The following is a 20352-nucleotide window of genomic DNA, read 5'->3' as shown; positions in this document are numbered from 1 at the left end:
CTCCTTGCCTCCATCCAATGGCTGAGTCCAGCCTGTGTGATTCTAAACATCAGCCTGATCATCCTTCTTCGGAGCTGGAGATATCCAGAGCGTTGACTCATTGGGGCTCGTCTTTGATCGGTCTTTACTGGAAACAATGAGAAACAGCAAAGCCTTCAGTAGTCAGATTGCACAAGTCTATCTTACCTGGGATCGACGGATTCTTTGCCTAATGGTATTTGATCCATGGCATTAAAAAGGTTGGGAACCCCTGGTCTACTGTGTCCTGACTGATTGTATCATTGTCTAATATTTCAATTCAAATGTATAAGAATGCAAGAAGCTGCAGAGATGAGTGGACTCTGCCCAATATATCATGGATACATTCTTCCCCACCATTGGCAGTATCTACAGGTGCTGCTATCTCAAGAAAGCAACTTTCATCAACAGAGATTCCCATCATCTGGGTCATGACATCTTCTCACAACTAGCCACACAAAATGCTGGAGGAACTCAGCAGGTCAGGCAATATCTATGGAAAGGAATAAACAGTTGAAGTTTTGGGCCAAGACACTTCATCAGGACTGAAAAAAAGGTGAGAGGTCAAAGGAACAAGGTGGGAGAGGGGAGGAAGAAGTACCAGGTGGTAGTTGATAAGTGAAATTGGAAGGGGGAAGGGGTGAAGAAAAGAGCTGGGAAGTTGATTGGTGAAAGAGATGAAGGACTGGAGAAGATGGAATCTGAAAGGAGTAGGTAGAAGAGCATGGAAGAAAGGGAAGGAGGAGGAGCACTGGGGGGAGGTGGTGGGGAGGTAAGGAGATAAGGTGAGAAAGGGAAACAGGAATGGATAATGGTGAAATGTGGGGGGCAATTACTGGAAGTTTGAGAAATCAATGTTCGTGCTATCAGGTTTGAGGCTACCCAAATTGAATACAAGGTGTTTTTCCTCCAATCTGAGTGTGGCCTCATTGAAGCAGTGGAGGAGGCCATGGACTGACATGTTGGAATGGGAATGGGAAGTTGAATTAAAATGGGTGGCTACTGGAAAATCCTGCTTTCTCTGGCAGATGAGCATAGGTGCTCAGCTCAGCAAAGCGGTCTCCCAATCTACGTCACCCATTTCAATTCAAATTTCCACTCCTATCCTGACACATTAATCACAGTAGCTCTTCCATTACCTTAGCTCTAATGATAGAGATTATCACAAGTTTTCTACCATGCTAATTGAAGCTATTTTATATGTTTTCTTTTGGATATTTTCAGTATCTTCCACCATGGACTGCTTTTTTGTCTCCTTCACCTTATGATACCCTTCCAGGAATCCAGTGACTTTGGACAGAAGTTTCAGCCATCATCTCTGCAGCCTTTCCTTTTAGAAATCTTAAATGTAGCCCACTGCGCCCTGACAACTTGTCTGCCTGTTATCTTTTTTGTTTCTGTTTCTGAATTCAACGCACCTTATGTACCTTCTGCTCAGCATCTGGATGCAGCAAGTTGCCATGGCAACGATCAGCAACAGCAGCAGGGGGATTGTGGGAATGATGACGTAAACCACATTGGGCATTATCCCTGGAAAAAAAACAAGAACACAAGGTCAATAACTTCCTTTGGACCACTGCAGTGGAACTGACACAACCTCTCACTCCCCGCTAATCTCCATCGATGGCCACAGCTGAGAGAACGTACAAAAATCATCATCAAACTCACTTGAAATCTGGTTTCACCTGCTGAGCTTGGAGAAAAATTGCTTACCTGTAGAGAACAAGTGGTTCAGGGCTAGTCTTGAAATAAAAACAGAAAATATTGGAGCTGCACTCTGGTCAAGATGATGCTGAGCTGCAGTCTCCAATAAGCTCATGGCTCAGATTTAGTATTTTTTAAGTCTGGGGACAGAGAGGGGAGTTAGGAGTCAGGCCAGGGTATAATGACAAGTTCTGATGAATTTTGTACTAACTCTCCAATATAGCATCTCCTTTGCGTGTGTTCTCACTTCTGAATGGGGAGATTTAAGCTCTGCTGCAGAGAGTGTACACGGTAGTCTACACTGAGGATTATTTTATTTTTTTTTATTTTATTGAGATAAAGTGTGGAACAGGCCCTTTTAGTCCTTTGAGTCACACTGCCCAGCAATCTCCTGATTTAACCCTTGCCTAATCATGGGACAATTTACAATGACCAATTAACCTAGCAACTGGTATGCCTTTGGACTGTGGGAGGACTCAGCCCATTCCAACATGAGCATAACCCTCCACAACATCGACGTCATCTTCAAGAGGCAGCAGCTTAAGAAGGTGGCATCCATCACTAAGACCATCATAGACATGCCCTCTTCTCATTGTTACCATCAGGGAGGAGGTACAGGAACCTGACGCTCTAGTAATTCAGAAAAAGCTTCTTCCCCTCCAACATCAGATATCTCAGCAGTTCACAAACTCCTGAACACTACCTTACTGTTATTCCTTCTTTTGCACTACTTATTTTGTAAAGTACAGCAAATTATGTTTTTGTGCTATACTGCTGTTACAAAACAATAAATTTCATGTCCTATAAGTCATGAAATAAGGGTGGCATGGAAGTGTAGCAGTTAGCATAACGTCATTATAGCACCAGTACCAGGGTTCCACTCCCACTGCTGTCAGTAAGGAAATTGTACAATTCCCCCCGTGACCATGCAAGTTTCCTACTGGTGCACCAGTTTCCTCCCACAGTCCAAAAATGGACAAACTAGCAGGTTAATTGGTCACATGGGTGGAATTGGGTGGCAAGGTCTCATTGGACTGCAAGGTCCTCATATCGCTAAATCAATAAATCAATAAACAAAATAAGTGGTGAGCTCTAACTTGGAGTATCGATCACCAACCTACAGATGTAAATAAGGTTGAACAATTACAGAGAAAATTTACAAGGATGTTGCTGAGCCTGGAGGACCCGAGTTAGAAGGAAGCATTGAATAGGTTAGGACTTTATTCCTTGGAATGTAGAAGATTGAGATGAGATTTGATACAGATATACAAAATTGAGGTGTATAGATAGGGTTAATGCAAGCTGAGATTGCTTGGAGCTGCAACTATAGGTCATGGGTTAAGGGTGAAAGGTGAAAAGTTGAAGGGGATCATAGGGGAAACTTCTTCACTCTGAGGGTCGTGAGAGTGTGGAACGAGCTGGCAGCACAAGTGGTGCATGTGAGCTTGATTTCAATACTTGAGAAGTTTAGATCGGTACATGGACAGGAGTAGTATGGAGGGCTATGATCCAGGTGCAGGTCAATAGGTGTAGCCATTTTAAATTGTTTGACATGGATTAGATGGGCCGAAAGTACTATTTCTGTGTCGTGCTTTCCTATGACTATGTCTCTAAGTTAGTGATAATAAACATGATTCACATCAGGAACTTAGGGAATCTTGTCAGTGATGGTTTCTCATGAGTAAGGTAAAAGGTCTCAGATGTTCACTTTGGTCAATGCAATTTGGAGGAGCACTCTCCATGGTGACCTGACTAATAATAACTTCTCAGTACCACGGAAGTAATTGGTTATTGGTTAATGAGGGTCAATTACTTGCCTTATTTCAACATTACAGCAGTATCCATGCTTCAAGAAAGACAATTGGCTGAGAGGCATTGTGACATCATTCAATGGTGCTACAGAAATGTAGTCACATCAAAAGCTAATCTTAAGGGAGAGGGGGAGAAAGCTATTTTCATAAAGCATAAGAGATTCTGCAGATGCTAGAAATGCAGAGTAACACACACAAAATGCTAGAGGAACACAGTAAGTCAGGTAGCATCCATTATTAAGGACCTCCAGCACCCAGGGCATGCCCTTTTCTCATTGTTACCATCAGGTAGGAGATACAGAAGCCTGAAGGCACACACTCAGTGATTCAGGAACAGCTTCTTCCCCTCTGCCATCCGATTCCTAAATGAACATTGAAGCTTTGGACACTACCTCACTTTTTTTAAATATACAGTATTTCTGTTTTTGCACATTCTTTTAAATCTATTCAATATACATAATTGATTTACTTGTTTATTTTTATGTTTTATTTTATTTATTATTTTTTTCTCTCTGCTAGATTATGTATTGCATTGAATTGCTGCTACTAAGTTAACAAATTTCACGTCACATGCCGGTGATAATAAACCTGATTCTGATTCTGATCTATGGAAAGGAATAAATAGTTAAAGTTTCAGGCCAAAACCCTTCAAGAGGACCTGTCTGACCTGCCAAGTTATTACGCCATTTTGTGTGCTGATCTTTATTAAAGATGGAATAAGTTACCTGATGACTCTGTCACAATCACTTTCTGGCCATCAGCTGAATTACTGGGAGCACGAACTTTGACTTCTGGCTCCGTGGAGGCGTTTTCTGAAACTGGTCAAGATAAGAATCATGCAAGCTTTCATTCCATTCATCTGAGTTCCAAGCAAATACTCCCAGTTGCCTAAAAGCAATCTAGGAGCAGTACAGTAGTGTCGTGGTTAGTGTAACATCATTACAGCACCAGTGATTAGGGTTAAGTTCTCTTCGGTAAAGAAATTGTACATTCCCCCGTGACTGTGTGCTTAGTTTCCTCCTACCTCTAAAGACAGGGTTAGGCTTAGTAGATCGTGGGCATATTATGTTGGTGCTAGAAGCTTGGCATCACATGCAAGCTGAACCCAGCATATCCCTTGGACTGTGTTGGTCATTGCCATAAATGGCACATTGCACTGTATGTCTCAATGTACATATTGAAATAGACTTCTGAACTCCCTGCCACTGCCCAGGTCTCATCACACATGAAGAACCAGTAACGTTATACTGTTCACTTTTTAACTTGTGCCATAAATACACCCTATGCTAAAGGTCAATCTTATGCAATATATTTTAATATTAGTTAATTTATTTGCAGTAATATTACTTTATGTGTGTAACGCGCTGTAAGGTTTCACTGCTAATGTGATGGTTTCTCTGGAGTAGCAATGTTTGGGTTATGACTAGAGATAACGGGGCTTTGGAATGTGGGCTATCCAATGAGAGGGATGTTGTTCTTTCTTGTGGGTCTGGGAGCAGGGACTTTGCGGTCTTTTGCTGGGAAAGATGAGGAGAGAAGATGCAAATGGAGAGAGTTGGTACACTGCCATACGGAGTGGACTTGGAGCGAGGGTCCGAAGGTCAGCGACGCTCGAGAAAGTCGATGGTGACGAATGGCTTATCAGTGAGCTCCAACGTTGCGCATTAGACTGTTTCATGAAAATGGGCCCTTTTCTTTTTTTGTTTTCTTTATTAACCATATAGTCAAATTAAGAATTATAAAGCTCAACCGTTTAATCGCATATTGTGTACTGTTTATTTCATGGTACTGATTTGTAACAGGTGACACATTGCACAGCATCCACCCAGACAAGGGTCCTTAAGTTTGGCCAGGCCAGGGGCTATCTTCCCCTAAATTAAGCTGCTCGCTGAACCGAGAGTTACATGTGTTTTTATGTGAGAGCTGTATGTACTGTGTTGTGCACTTGGTCCCAACGAACGTCATTTTATTTCAACAGTTTGATAGTTTCATTTAATCAGAGAAATGTATACAATATACAACATGAATTTCTTGTTCTTTGCAGATATCCACAAAAACAGAAGTGCCCCAAAGAATGAATGACAGCAAAAACATTAGAACCCCAAAGCTCGCTCCCCTACACGCCCCTCCCACGCACAAGCAACAGCAAAGCATTTGACGGCATACATGTATACGGGTGAATGTCAATAAACCCGAACTTGACGAATGACAAATAAATGTGACAAATAAACCTTTGTCTTCTAAAAACCGTTCAGGTCACGACTCAATAACAATCATAGAAGCATTAAAGAGAAAATTAACAGGCAGATTGGGTTTACAGGTGTTAAATTTTGGGGAAAAGAACCACCGAGCAGGGCCCAATTAGGTAAGCAAGGGTTTAAAGGTGAGATGAGTCAACAGTCCCTGATCGGAGGTGTGAAGCCATGAGATGAAGCCTCTAGGAAGATGTTCAAAGTTAACGGAACTGCAATTAGGGATGTGGGTTTCTGTGAGTAATTGGAATGCACAAGTTTTTATTGTACCTCACTCTGCAGATGAATGTGCACAAATGAGCTGAGGGAGGGAGCAGATCTATGGCATTGAAGGTATTTCTCTCCTGATGGAAATGAGGTCTCATCTACCATTTTGTTTCCTGTGTGCATTTCTGATAGAGTGGAAAGGAAGATTTACTTTAGTTGTCACAGGTACATTAAATTAGTTCATTCATAACTGGACTGGTAATCTTAGGCTTGTTCTAACTGTCTAAGGACTTGATCTCAAATCCAGTCACTTCGTCTATTGAATTTAAATCAGTTTAAGTTTTCAAGGAGAAGCAATTAATCTCAGTAATGATGACAAGAAAAAACAATCTGTTCACTGATATTCTACGGGGCAAAACCTTAGATTAAATTATCTTTACTTGTCACATGCACATTGAAATATTCAATGTCAAGATAAGTTTATTATCAATGTATGTATATGCCACCATATACTACCTTGAGATTCACTTTCTTTCAGGCAGTTAAAGAAAAATAAAGCAATACAATAGAATTTTTGAAAAAAAACGATACAGGAGGAGGAAGGGCCAGCCCTCATTAGGGGATTGGAGATGGAGAGGATCAGTAACTTTGAATGCCTTGACATTATTATACCAGAGGATCTGTCTTGGGACCAGCACATACTGTAAGTGGCATGACAAAGAAGGCACACCAGCACCTCTAGAAGTTTGCTTAGATTGGCATGTCATCTTAAACGCTGACGAATTTCTATAGATGTACAGTGGAGAGCATCCTGACAGGTTGCACCACAGCCAGGTTTGGAAACACCAATGCCCAGGAATGGAAAAGCCTACAGAAAGTGACGGATACAGTTCAGTCCATCACAGACAAAGCCCTCCCCACCAGCGAGCACATTTACACGGAGCGCTGCCACAAGAAACAAGCATCCATCATCAAGGACTCCCTCCATCCAAGCCATGCACTCTTCTCACTACCTGGAGCCTTAGCTCACACATCACCAGGCTCAGGAAAAGTTATGATCCTACAGGCACTGGAACCAACGTTAATAACTTCACTTACCTCAACTCTGACCTGATTCACAACCTACAGACTCTCTTTTAAGGACATTACATCCCACGTTCTCATTTACACTAATGTTACATTAGTCTCATTCTCCACAAATTCTGATCAATTCCCCATGGATTCTTTGACTTAGACATTAGAGACAGTTAACAATGGTGTGAAACCTACCCACTCGTACATCTGTGGGATGTGGGAGGAACCAGAGCATCCAGGGCAAACATATGGTCAAAGAGAGAGAGAGCAAGTAAACTCCACAAGGGACTGAAACGGGGTCTCTGTCACTGAGGAACAGTGGCTGTACTAGTTGTGTCTCTGAGCTCTCCATAGGTTGTACACTATCACACCACAGACCGAGAACTGCCAATCATGCAGGATATTGTAATGCAAATATATTGTTAATTTGTTTACCGTAATCTAACCCAGAGCGGTCCAGTAATTCATTCGTTTGGGTGCTTCCTGTCATCAGAGAAACAAAATGATGAATACCTTGCATTTATAAATTTTCATGCAAATATGAACCCAAGGCAGTACTGTCAAACAAGATATGATTAATCATGTACATTTTGTTAATTGTTTATTAATACAGGATAACCAATCACAATTTTCACTGAGAAACCTATCTTGAGAGATAACTGTCTTGGAATGGGAACAGCTTGGAAGGTTATGAGCCAAATGCTGACAACTGGAGGAACATGGTAGCCCAAGTCCCTGAATGACAGGTCCTATAAATTGATGGTGCTATTATGAAGGATAAAGCCATCCTGACAGTCCACAGATGGATGTAGACATGTGTGCAACAATTCAGCTTGCCATTCCACTGATGAAACTCTGGAGGGAAGCACCAATGGCAAAGGTCAGCCCCTGACCAAGCATGGGTGATGTGCTGCACTGCTTCTGGTCTCTCCTTTCCTGGAGTACAGCAACAGGCAAGCCTGCAGCTGGAGGCCTAATCCGCGCTACACCTGAAGACACGCAGCTCCTCTACCATCGGTCACAGCAATAAAAAAGGGAAGTGGACTTGCAGCATTTTACATTATCAATACCCAACAGGGTCTTGCAAACACAAGAGAAATGTCAAAGAAAATCACCCGCTGTTAGCCTGCATGCCACCCTCACACACCAACTCCGATACTTTCCTGTAGCACAGTCTACACTAAGTCCAGCTCCTCTGCCAATGAGCAGCTCACTGATAGAGCAGACCTGCAGTACTTGAAGTTCTCAATGTCCTGTATTGTCTTGCAATCGTAAAAAAGACATTTACAAAAGACAAATACAGCTTTGGTTGGCCCCCAAGGGGCTGCTGCGCTGAACGCACTGCCATCTCACCAAACATTCACTACAAAGAATACTGATAATAGAGGCTTCTAATTATTTAGCAGGAATCAGATTGCAGCACCCCGCACAGTAGATGTAGACAAACAATGCATTCAAAATACTGGGGAACTCAGCAGGTCTTGCAGCATCTATGGAGAGCAATAAAGATTCGAGGTTTCAGGCCAAGACCCTGGAAATGAAGGGAGCAGAATATAGAGTTAGATGGTGCGTGGGCCTCAGTCGTAGCGAGGACTGAGCCTCAAGCCATGGTGCTGTTTACAGCTGAACAGGAGAGAGCCTTGTGCTGTATATGATTATCAGTACTGTGTTTTGAACCTTAGCCCTGGTGTAAAGCTTTTTCGTTTGGCTGTATTCATGGTATTTGTGTACAGTTGAATGACAATTACACTTGAATGGGAAGGAAGACAAGCAGGAAGGTGACAACTGAAGCTGTGTGAGGGGGAATGTAGCTGGATGGGGGAGGAGAGGATGAAGTGAAAAGTTGGCAGGCAATAGGTGGAAAAGATAAAAGGCTGAAGAAGAAGGAATCTGACAGGAGTGGAGAGTGGACCATGGGAGAAAGGGAAGGAGACACATCAGGTGGTAGGCAGGTGTGGAGAGGAGAAAGTGTAAAAGGAGAGCCTTAAGTTAACGCGTTCAGTGATGGGAAAACCCACCTCAAAGTTCAGCTGTACATACCTGCTGCATACTTGCAGATGAAGTTGTGCTTCATGTTACACCTGTCATCATTCCACTGGTAGAGGTACGGTCCACCCAGGCCGGGCTGAGCAGTCAGCTGGTGGTACATCACCACGCATGCTTCACTGCCACATGACGGCTCATCTGCATACCAGTTCCTAGCAACGAGGGAAGATCAGAGATGAATCTAAAGTATCGATAATCCATACCAAAGTCTCTGGACTACAAAGTGAAGGAAGTGGCCAAAGTGTTGCTAAACTTCAGTGATTAGGGTTTGACAAGTTGGCTCAAATCAGAATGGTTTAAGGGAATTAATATTTCCTCCCACCGGGAGGATCACCGAAGTCTCTCTCCTCACTATTTGTAACATTTACCAGGAATATCGCAAAGGGCAAACGCATTGTTGAGGATCCCTGCCACCAAACCCACAATCTCTGACCTACTACCATCAGGAAGTGTCAATAAGATAGATATACAATGCCTATAAAAACTATATACTCCACATGGAAGTTTTCATGTTTTATTGTTTTGCAGCACTGAATCACAGTGGATTTAATTTGGCTTTTTTGACACTGATCAACAGAAAAAGACTCTTTTGTGTCAAAGTGAAAACAGATCTCTATAAAATGATCTAAATAAATTACAAATATAAAACACAAAATAATTGATTGCATAAGTATTCACCTCCTTCAAGTCAGTATTTAGTAGATGCACCTTTAGCAGCAATTACAGCCTTGAGTCTGTGTGGATAGGTCTATCAGCTTTGCACATCTGGACACTGCAATTCTTCCCCATTCCTCTTTACAGGACTGCTCAAGCTCTGTCAGATTGCATGGGGATCGTGAGTGAACAGGACTTTTCAAGTCCAGCCAAAAATTCTCAATTGGATTGAGGTCTGGACTCTGACTTGGCCACTCCAGGACATTAACTCTGTATAGCTTTGGCTTTATGCTTGGGGTCATTGCCTTGCTGGAAAACAAATCTTCTCCCAAGGTATAGTTCTCTTGCACACTGCATCAGGTTTTCCTCCAGGATTTCCCTGTATTTTGCTGCATTCATTTTACCCTCTACCTTCACAAGCCTTCCAGGGCCTGCTGCAGTGAAACATCCCCACAGCACGATGCAGCCATCATGATGCTTCACGGTAGGGATGGTGTGTTTTTGATGATGTGCAGTGTTTCACTTACGCCAAACATAGCACTTAGCCTGATGGCCAAAAAGCTCAATTTTGGTGTCATCAGACCACAGAACTTTCTTCCAGCTGACTTTGGAGTCTCCCGCAGGCCTTTTGGCAAACTCTAGCTGAGATCTGGGCTTTCTCTTCACCACTCTGTTCACCTCACTACAGGAAGGATGTGGATACAATAGAGATAGTACAGAGGAGATTTACAAGGATGTTGCTTGGATTGGAGGGCGTACCTTACAAGAATAGGCTGAGTGAACGTGAATTTTTCTCCTTGGAGTGACGGAAGATGAGAGGTAACCTGACAGAGGGGCATTGATCGTGTGGATAGCCAGGGGCTTTTTCCCAGGACTGAAATAGCTAACACGAGGGGGCATAGTTTCATGGTGCTTGGATACAGGTACCGAGGGGATGTCAGGGGTAAGTTTTTCACACAGAGAGCGGTCGGTGCATGGAATGCACTGCCAGAGGTGGTGGTAGAAGTGGATACAATAGAGTCTTTTAACAGCTCCTTAGATAGGTACATGAAGCTTAGGAAAATAGAGGGTTATGCACTAGGAAAATTATAGGCTGTTTCTAGAGTAGGTTGGCACAACATTGTGGGCCGAAGGGCCTGTAATATGCTGTAAATTTCTATGTTCTATGTCCTATGTTCAGTTACCCATAAAGCAGCAAATGGTGAAACACCCGGGCAACAGTTGTATGTGTAATCTCTCCCATCTCAGCCACTGAAGCTTGTAACTCCTCTAGAGCTGCCGTAGGTCTCTTGGTGGTCCCCTCACTAGTCCCCTTCTTGCATGGCCACTCAGTTTTTGAGGACTGCCTGCTCTAGGCAGACTTAGAGCTGTACCATATTCCTTCCATTTCTTAATGATTGACTTGACTGTACTTAAAGGGATAGTCAGTGACTTGGAACTGTTCTAGTATCCATCTCCTGATGTGTTTTTCAATAAATTTTTTACGGAGTTGCTTGGAGTGTTCTTTTGTCTTCACAGTGCAGTTTTAGCCAGGATACTGACTCACCACCAGTAGGACCTTCCAATTTTTTTTTTGTTAAGTGCAATGGTGAACAATAGCCAGGTCAGAAATGCTGATCAAGTCAACTGGTTCCCAAAGAGAGCTCTGATAGGCCAATCAGATGGTTCACTGCTGCTCAGCAATAGAACACAAAACAGGCACAAGGGTCGCTAGCCTCTGTACCCCAGAAACACACCTGAGCGGTGCGGCAGAGGTATGTACTATGCATGACCTGATCTGAAAGCATCATGTTGACTCATAACAGATCGTGTTCACGGTGGAACAGCTTGGTCAAGGATGGGGTGATTAGCACTGATGGACAAATTATACCTCCACTACCCCAATTACAATCAATTGAAACATCTTGACTCCATTTAACTAATTGGCTGAATCAGTGATGATTTGGTGTGTCATATTAAAAGGGGTGAATACTTATGCAATCAATTATTTTGTGTTTTATATTTGTAATTAATTTAGATTTCTTTGTAGAGATTTGTTTTCACTTTGACAGGGAAGAGTCTTTTTTTTGCTGATCAGTGTCAAAAAAAGCCAAATTAAATTCACTGTGATTCAATGTTGTAAAATAATAAAACATGATTACTTCCAAGGGGGTGAATACTTTTACAGGCACTGTAAACCAGTCCAACTCCAATTCCAGTTCAAAGCTGCTGCATTTACCTGTACTTTTCAGGACTGCCATCTGTCCACTCGTAAAGGTCAGGGCACGCACTGAAGGTGTTGTGAGTCTGTCCCTCCCCATTGCGTCTCAGGCCAATCCAGAAATCTCCATCCGAGAGGGCAGAGCCGGACTTGGTGAGGTCCTGCAGGAGGTTCTCAATCAGCTTCTGCTCGTCGGGAGACCTGATGCTGAGCAGTGCTCCCCGGTCCATCTCACATGCCTGGCTCGCCTCCTTGAAGCCAATGCGCCTGCTCAGGTCTTGGAAGTAGGCAATCTTGTAGCAGGGGTGCTCCGCGCCCCCATAACAAACCGTCTGACCTGCAGACCAATCAATGTGCACAGTCTTACAGAGGGCCAAAGTACCAAAGGGCGAGTCTTACAACACAAAGATGTCTCTACAGAACAGAGATAAAAACCGTATAACCACATAACAATTACAGCACGGAAACAGGCCATCTCGACCCTTCTAGTCTGACCCGAAAAGGAGTTGTTTCCTAAAGAGGAACTCTTTCCTGACAAATCTGTCAAAATTCATTGAGGAAATAACAGGCAGGATAGACAAAAGAGAGTTAGCAGATGGCGTTTACCTGGATTTTCAGACAAAGCGTTCTTCATGAGGCTGCCTAACAAGATTAGAGCCCCTGGTACTACAAGAAAAGTATTAGCATGGATGGAAGATTGGCTGACTGGCAGGAAGCAAAGAGTGGAAATAATGGGGGCCTTTTCTGGTTGGCTGCCAGTGAGTAATGATGTTCCACAAGAGTCCGCATTAGGTTAGTTTCTCTTCATGTTATATGCCAATGATTTGGATGACGGAAATCATGGCTATGCCTCCAAGTTTGCAGATGATATGAAGATAGGTGAAGGGGCAGGTAGTGTTGAGTGAGCAGAGTGTCTGCAGAAGGACTTATATATATTGGGGAAATGGGCAAAGAAGAAGCAGATGGAATATAGTGTAGGGAAGCCTATAGTCATGTACTTTGGTAGAAGAAATAAAGACATAGACTATTTTCTTGCTGGGGTTTTATAAAGCATTGGTCAGACTGTACTTGGAGTATTGTGAGCAGTTTTGGGCTTGTTAGGAAGAATGTACTGGCATTGGAGAGAGTCCAGAGGAGATTCACGGGAATGATCCCGGGAATGAAAGCGTTAACGTATGAGGAGTATTTGATGTCTCTGGGCCTGTACTCACTGGAGTTTAGAAGGATGAGGGGAGTGATCTAATTGAAATCTACTTGATACTGAAAGGCCCGGATAGAATGGACATGGAGAGGCTGTTTCCATTAGGAGAGTCTAGGATCTGAGGGCACAGCCTCAGCCCTTTTAGAACTAGGATGAGGAGGAATTTCTTTAACTAGAGGGTAGTGAATCTGTGAAATTCATTACCATATGTGGTTGTGGAGGCCAAGTCATTGGGGATATTTAAAGCAGAGGATGATAGGTTCTTGATTAATAAGGCAGTCACGAGCTACGACAAGAAGGTGTGTGAATGGTGTTGAAAGAAAAATTCAGCCATGATTGATCATGGAGCAGACTTCATGGGCTGAATGGCCTAATGCTGCTCCTATATCTTATAGCTTAATTTTTAAAAGATCAGTGCTGAGCTCAAGAGGGTTGAGTGTTTCACGTTCTAAGGATTTAACATGACCAATAGCATGATCTGATGTAATGACCAAGAAAGTTCACCAGCACGTTTACTTCTTCCAGACACTACAGAAATGTGGCATGTCCCCGTAACTCTTCCCAGTTTTTATCACATTTGCCATGGCAACTGATCTGCCCATGACCGCAAGAAACTCCAGAGAGTTTTGGGCTCGGCTTAGAATATAACGGAAATCAACCTCCCCTCCATGGACTCTGTCTAGACTTCTCACTGCCTCAGTAAAGCAGCCAGCATAATCAATACCCACACCACCCCGGAGTGTCTCTTTTCTTCTCTTCTCCCATCAGGCAGGAGATGCAAAACCCTATTTCTCAGGCTTGAAACATTGACTGTCCATTTGCCTCCACAAATGCTGCCCTACACTCTGAGTTCCTCCAGTATCTTGTTTGTTTTTCCTTTGCTGTGGATTCCAGCTTCTGCAATCTCTTGTATTATCACCCTGTGTTGTTCTGGCCCAGCTCTTTAACATCCCATTACTGGCAAATATGACGTGCCTTATTTCCCAATTAATTACTTTATGTACCACAGCCAACCTCATTACTATTGCGTTTGCACACAAAACCAGCCAGGGAAGCACTGTGGAGTCAGAAATCCTGCGATATAAATGTCAGATTGTTAAAGAGCCTTGGGCAGTGATAAGATTGTTGCCAGCACAAAGTAGCACAGCTAGAAATGAACTTGCGTCAGATTACAAAACTTTAAAGCCAAAATTATTTTGCCCCCAAGTCACACTGACAGCTGGGAACATATTTATTTTCTTGTCAATCTTAGTGCACCGTTGGTTTCTAATGGACAGGAATGTAAGTACCCACTCTGTGGTCGCCCCTCAGACGTTCTAATCCAAGTGTCATCTGTTCCCCATCAAAGTAAATTTATTATCAAAGTCACTATACAGTACCTTGACATTCATTTTTGTGCAGGTATTTCCAGGAAAATAAAGAAATACGATAGAATTTATGAAAACCATGCACAAAAACCAGTGTGCAAAAGAAGACAAATAAAATATGAATCATACTGAGAATGTGAGTTGTAGAGTCCTCGAGAGTCAGTTTGAAGGCTATGGAATCATTTCAGAGTTGAGGTGAGTGAAGTTATCCATGAATGTTCAGGAGCCTGCTGGCTGTAGGGTTATCAAAGTACATACAGTACATGTCACCATATACTAAGTGTAGATTCATTTTCTTTCAGCCATTCGCAGGAGATTAAAGAAATGCAATATAAGTAACGAAAACTACACATAAATAAAGACCGATAAACAACCAAGAAGATAAATTGTGTAAGTAATAAATAAATAAATAACACCAAGAACATGAGTTGTTAGAACCTTTTAAAGGTCTGAGAATAGAGATGTGGGGCGGAGGTGCAGCCTGGGAATCTTCGCAGAGCATCCTACTATTCCCAAAGCAAAGACACATAAAAATTAACCTGAGTACACTGCTCAGCCCTTCCATTCTGTTCTGCCTTTCCATATTGTCCTGGCTGATCTTCCATTGCATCATTTTCTCTCTTCCCATACCCTCTAAGTGTCTAGAAATCTATCCACTTCATTCTTTAATGGAATCAGTGAGCCGGCCCTCTGTGCTAGAAAATTCCACTGGGTCAAAGCAAATTTCTCCTCATTTCAGTCTAAACGAGCAAGAGCTAATGAAACTGTGGATGTTTCTCAAAAGGTGTGGGGCTAGACAAGGTTGTAGGTAAGGTGAGAGGGTAGGGACATCTAAAACTAGAAAGCAAGGGTTTAACTCGAGAGAAGTTAGATTTAAAGGGGGCCTGAGGGGAAACCTTTTTCACATTGAGGGTAATGGACATATGGAATGAGCTGTCGACATGGAAACAATTACAAGGTTTAAAGAACATTTGGACAGTTCCATAGACAGGAGAGGTGTAGGGGAGATTATGGGCCAAACACAGAGAAATGGGACTAGGTTAGTTGACAATGGTCAGCATGAATGTGTTGGGACAAAGGGCCTGTTTCCATGCCAGATGACTACGACTTGGGAATGGGAGACTCAAAGCATTCTCTACATTACAGGAGGGGCGGGGGGGAGAGAAAGGGAGAAAGAGGGAGAGAGGGAGAGGGAGAGAGAGACAGATAGACATAGAGGGAGAGAGAGAGGGAGTGGAAGGGGAGAGAGCGAGAGAGAGAGAGGGGGGATAGGGAGAGAGGGAGAGAGTGAGAAGGGACAGGAGAGAGAGAGAGAGGGAGAGAGAGATAGAGAGAGAGGGAGGAAGAGATAGAGAGAATGGGGGAGAGAGAGGAGGAAGAGATAGAGAGAATGGGGGAGAGAAAGAGAGAGAGGAGAGGGGGCTCAGCAAATTATATAAATAAGGGCTCTTAGATATTTATATTTGATAAAAGCTAGAAATACCCACATACAGCCAGGAACAAATATATGCACTGTGTTTTATATATATATATATATATATATATAGAGAGAGAGAGAGAGAGAGAGAGAGAGAGAGAGAGAGAGAGAGAGAGAGAGAGAGAGAGAGAGAGAGGCTAAGATAGAAATACCCACATATTTACATACCCCTGTATTTGTCAATGCACATATTCAGACAGTAACAGATACATCCTCACAAATAGTAAGTGGGAGACACAGATTAAAGGAATGACATAGAAGGTGAAGACTTTGCAGGCGCAGATCCATGGTCTTGCAAGACTAGCGGATGCCTTTACAGAAGGTGAGACAGAGAAACGTCACTCTCTCTCACACTTGCCCACATTATATAGTGATAGAATCATAGATCACTACGACACAGAAACAGGCGCTGCAGCTCATTTACTCCATGCCAAACTTTGATTCTGCCTGGTTCCATCAACGTGCACCAGGACCAGAGCCCTCCATACCCCTCACATCCATGAATTTATCCAAATTTCTCTTAAAAGTTGAAATCACTCATAAATAATATACACACATTACACACACACATTTACACCCAAGTTGTAGATACAGAAAATTTTCTTTATATACTTGCATATATATTTAGGCATAAACACACACATGGTATTATTCACATACATATATATGATACACACAGGGTTTTACAGGGAACAATTATCTGCCTGCAGGTTTCTAATTGACTTAACCAGTGAGTTTTGATGCCTCAGCAATAACTTTGGAACATTAATGTAAGAACTCTCATACATCCAATCCTTTTTGCTACCCCAGCAATTCACAGTGAATTTCAAGCTGCAGCCACCATTGTAATTTACAGAAGGCAGCAGCAATTTGCACACGGTGAACATTCTCTGTGACAGCATGGCTGGGTGATGCCGACTGGGGAATAGGTAATTCCCTGAGTTATAGCGAAAGGCTGAATAGCTCCAGACTTTATTTTCCAGAGTGCAGAAGATTGTGAGGAGACTTGATAGAGGTTTAAAAAATTATGAGGGGTACAGATAGGGTGTGCAAGCAAGTTTTCCCACTGAGGTTAGGTAAGACTACAATCAGAGGTTGTGGGTTAAGAGTGAAATATTTAAGGGGAACATAAATGGGAACTTCTTCACTCACTCAGAGGGTGATGAGAGTGTACTATGAGCTGCCAGCAGAAGTAGTGGTTGTGGGTTCAATTTCAATATTTAAGAGAAATTTGGATAGGTATATGGATGGAAGGGTGTGGAGGGCTATGGTCCGGGTGTATATCAATGTGACTAGGCAGTCCTGACACAGGGTCTCGGCCCGAAACGTCGATTGTACCTCTTCCTAGAGATGCTGCCTGGTGCTGTAGCAACTTTGATGTGTGTTGCTTGAAATTCCAGCATCTGCAGATTTCCTCGTGTTTTCAGTTTAAGAGTTTGGCATGGACTAGATGGGCCAAAGGGTCTGCTTCTGTGCTGTGGAATTCTATGACTCTATCACTCTATCTACAGTAATTCCCAAGACATTGAGTGGAGCTCACCTCTTCTTCCAAAACCACCTACAGGACATTCACATCTGACCACACTGTTGTTTAACAGCCCAGTTGAAAGCCAGCGTCACTGTGCAGAACTCACTCAGCACACTCCGTACCCCTCCCATCCATGTACCTAGCTAAATTTCTCATAAATGTCGGAATCGAACCCGCAGCCACCACTGGTGTCAAACAGGAAAAAAGCTCCAGAACAAGGCTTAAACCTTAGAACATAGCACAGTGCAGGCCCTTCGGCCCACGATGTTGTGCTAGCCTTTCAACCTATCAACCTAACCCTTCCTCCTCCACTTTCTTTCATCGATGTGCCTATCTAAGAGTTTCTTAAATGCCTCTAATGCATTTACCTTTACCACCACCCCTGGCAGGGCACCCAGGCACCACCAACTCTCTGGTAAAAAACTTACCCCTGACATCCTGCCTACACATTCCTCCAATATTCATATATTTATTTATTTATTGAGATACAGCTGTTTTGGCCCTTCACCCAGCAACCCACCTGTTTAATCCAAGCATAATCGGGAGCAATTTACTATGACTAATTAACCCACCAACTGGTATGTCTTTGGAGTGTGGGGAAAAAAACCTGAGGACGGGGAGGAAACCTCATGCAGACACGGGGACAACATACAAATTCCTTACGGACAGTGGCGGAAATGTAACCCAGGTCACTGGTACTGTAAAGTGTTAAGCTAACCACTACGTTACCATGCTGCCCCACCTTAAAATTATGCCCCCTCATATTGGCGTGAAGTGAGAGGGTCACCCAGTTTGCTGCGGGCATCAGCACAAAATTCAGAATCAGGTTTATTACCACTGACTTCTATTATACAAGATCTGCTGTTTTGTGGCAGCAGTACAGTGCAAAGAGATAAAATTACAAAATAAATAGTTAAAATAAAAAGGAATAGCAAGATAATGTTTGTGTGTTCGTGGATCGTTCTGAAATCTGATGGTGGAGGGGACGAAGCTGTTTCTAAATGATTGAGGGTGGGTTTTGAGTTTCCTGTACTGACTGGGACCCTCCCTGCAGTAAGTCACACAGGCAAAAATACAAACATGTGAACACAAATAACATATGATACACTACACAACTGACATTTACCCTTTTGTGGGTCAGGTCATACTGGCGGCAACACGGGCGATTATGAGGCAGTTATTAAGTGCGAAAATTTTAAAAATCTGAAAGTCAGCGAGGGTGTAGTGTTCTTTGTGGTGGAGCCGACTAAAGGGAGATTTAGAGTCACACCACTTGGAGACAGTCCCTTTGATGCAATGAGTCTGTACTGACCATTAACCATTCACTCTACATTAATCCCATATAATTCCCTCACATTTCACATTACCCCACTCTACACACTGGGAGGCAAATTTACAAACCAGTCCCATCCTAACAAGTGGGAGGAAGCCCAAGCACTCATGCAGCCATACGGAGAGCTTGCAAACTTCACACAGACAGCACCAGGAATTCACAATTACCAAGGGTTGACTAACTCAGTAAGGACGGCTGCTTTCTTTAATAGAGCGGGCATATCAAAGTACAAAGTTCATATTAAATTTATTATCAAAGTACATATATATCACCACTCTCTCTGGATGAGTGACAGAGACAGAAACCTCTCCCATATATCTATATATATTACCTGGCAGAGGATAAGGACACTCCTGACCTACATCTGGGGGGGGGGGGGTGGCACCTACCTTGGCAACTCTTCATAGACAGGCACAGACATGATTGTCTGAATATCTAACCCTGATATGAACAGGGAAGTAAAAGTGACATCTCCCTCTAGGCAACACAAGGACCAGAGTTAAGACTTGGGACCCTGAGTTACAGAGAAAAGTTGAATAGGTTAGGACTTAGGAGTGCAGGAAACTGAGAGGAAATTTGGTAGAGGCATGCAAAATTATGAAGGGTATAGATTTGGTAAATGCAAGCAGGCTTTTTCCTCTGGGTTTGGGTAAGCCTAGAACTAGAAGTCATGGGTTAAGGGTTAGAGAAGAAATGTTTTCGGGGAACATGAGGGAACCCTCTTCACTCGGAGGCTGGTGAGATCGGTAGACGCGGAAAGATTGAATAGCTGCACGGATGCGGTGGGTATGGATGGGCTATGGTCCAGGTGCGGGCAGATGAGACGAGGAAGCATAAGGTTTAGCATAAACTAGATGGGCCGAAGGGCCTGTTTCTGTGCTGGAGTACTCTACGAATATGTGACTATCCCGTGTTTTTGTAATTTTGTGCAGTCTCAAAGGTGCCCACAGGACGGACAGACACACACACACACGGTACAGACAGGGGAGTGTACTCACCGCTCAGCACCCGATTTGCGGAGCCGCTGCCCAGAATCCCGCTCACAATCACATTCAGCACCAGCATTGCACTGGCCAGCGACCGGATAGGAAGCATCGAACCACCGCGTGGAGGCACGAAAAAAGCGGGCTCGATGCAAATCAGAGAACCCCGCAACAATAGGAGGCAAAACAAATCAGAAAAAAATCCACAAAAAAATGGTCAATCCGAGATTTCTACGCAAAAAAAATAATGGGGCTATGCAAAATCAGGTAATGGTCATAAAGGCTAACAAGGCAAGCTGGAGATTTCGTTAAAGAGGCGTAATGCCAACTATTGAAATCCGCAAAAAAGGGCAAAAAAAACCTAAACCGGATAATTCCGCAAAGAGGATGCAATGCAAACCAGAGAATTCAGCAAAACAAATATTAATACAATTTAGGAATTCCGTTTAAAGAAAAGACAAGGCAACGCAATTTTCCCAAACCAAGCGCAATAAACT

The 20352-nt window shown here is 43.1% G+C and overlaps 1 protein-coding gene across 1 annotated transcript; it reads right to left on the bottom strand.

The window, feature by feature from the left end:
- On the bottom strand, positions 1-19937 carry chodl (chondrolectin). Its single transcript, XM_072262177.1, has 6 exons — positions 19871-19937; positions 11985-12303; positions 9107-9264; positions 4259-4351; positions 1446-1548; positions 1-127 (listed from the first exon to the last, which is right to left on the bottom strand). The coding sequence occupies exons 1-6, from the start codon at positions 19935-19937 to the stop codon at positions 43-45; spliced, it is 825 nt and encodes a 274-aa protein (XP_072118278.1). The 3' UTR covers positions 1-42.
- Between the last annotated feature and the right edge of the window lie 415 nt (positions 19938-20352).

Source organism: Mobula birostris, chromosome 6 (genome assembly GCF_030028105.1).
Source record: "Mobula birostris isolate sMobBir1 chromosome 6, sMobBir1.hap1, whole genome shotgun sequence".
Lineage (NCBI taxonomy): Eukaryota > Metazoa > Chordata > Chondrichthyes > Myliobatiformes > Myliobatidae > Mobula > Mobula birostris.
This window is presented reverse-complemented; position numbering and strand designations above follow the sequence as displayed.

Bases quoted from the DNA above. Each gene is read 5' to 3' on its own strand.
- chodl (XM_072262177.1), bottom strand. From the start codon at position 19,937: ATGCTGGTGCTGAATGTGATTGTGAGCGGGATTCTGGGCAGCGGCTCC. The intron at 9,265-11,984 runs GTAAATGCAGCA...CCTCGTTGCTAG, and splicing joins GGCAGTCCTGAAAAGTACAG to GAACTGGTATGCAGATGAGC. The intron at 4,352-9,106 runs GTATGTACAGCT...TATCTTGACCAG, and splicing joins CATCTGCAAGTATGCAGCAG to TTTCAGAAAACGCCTCCACG.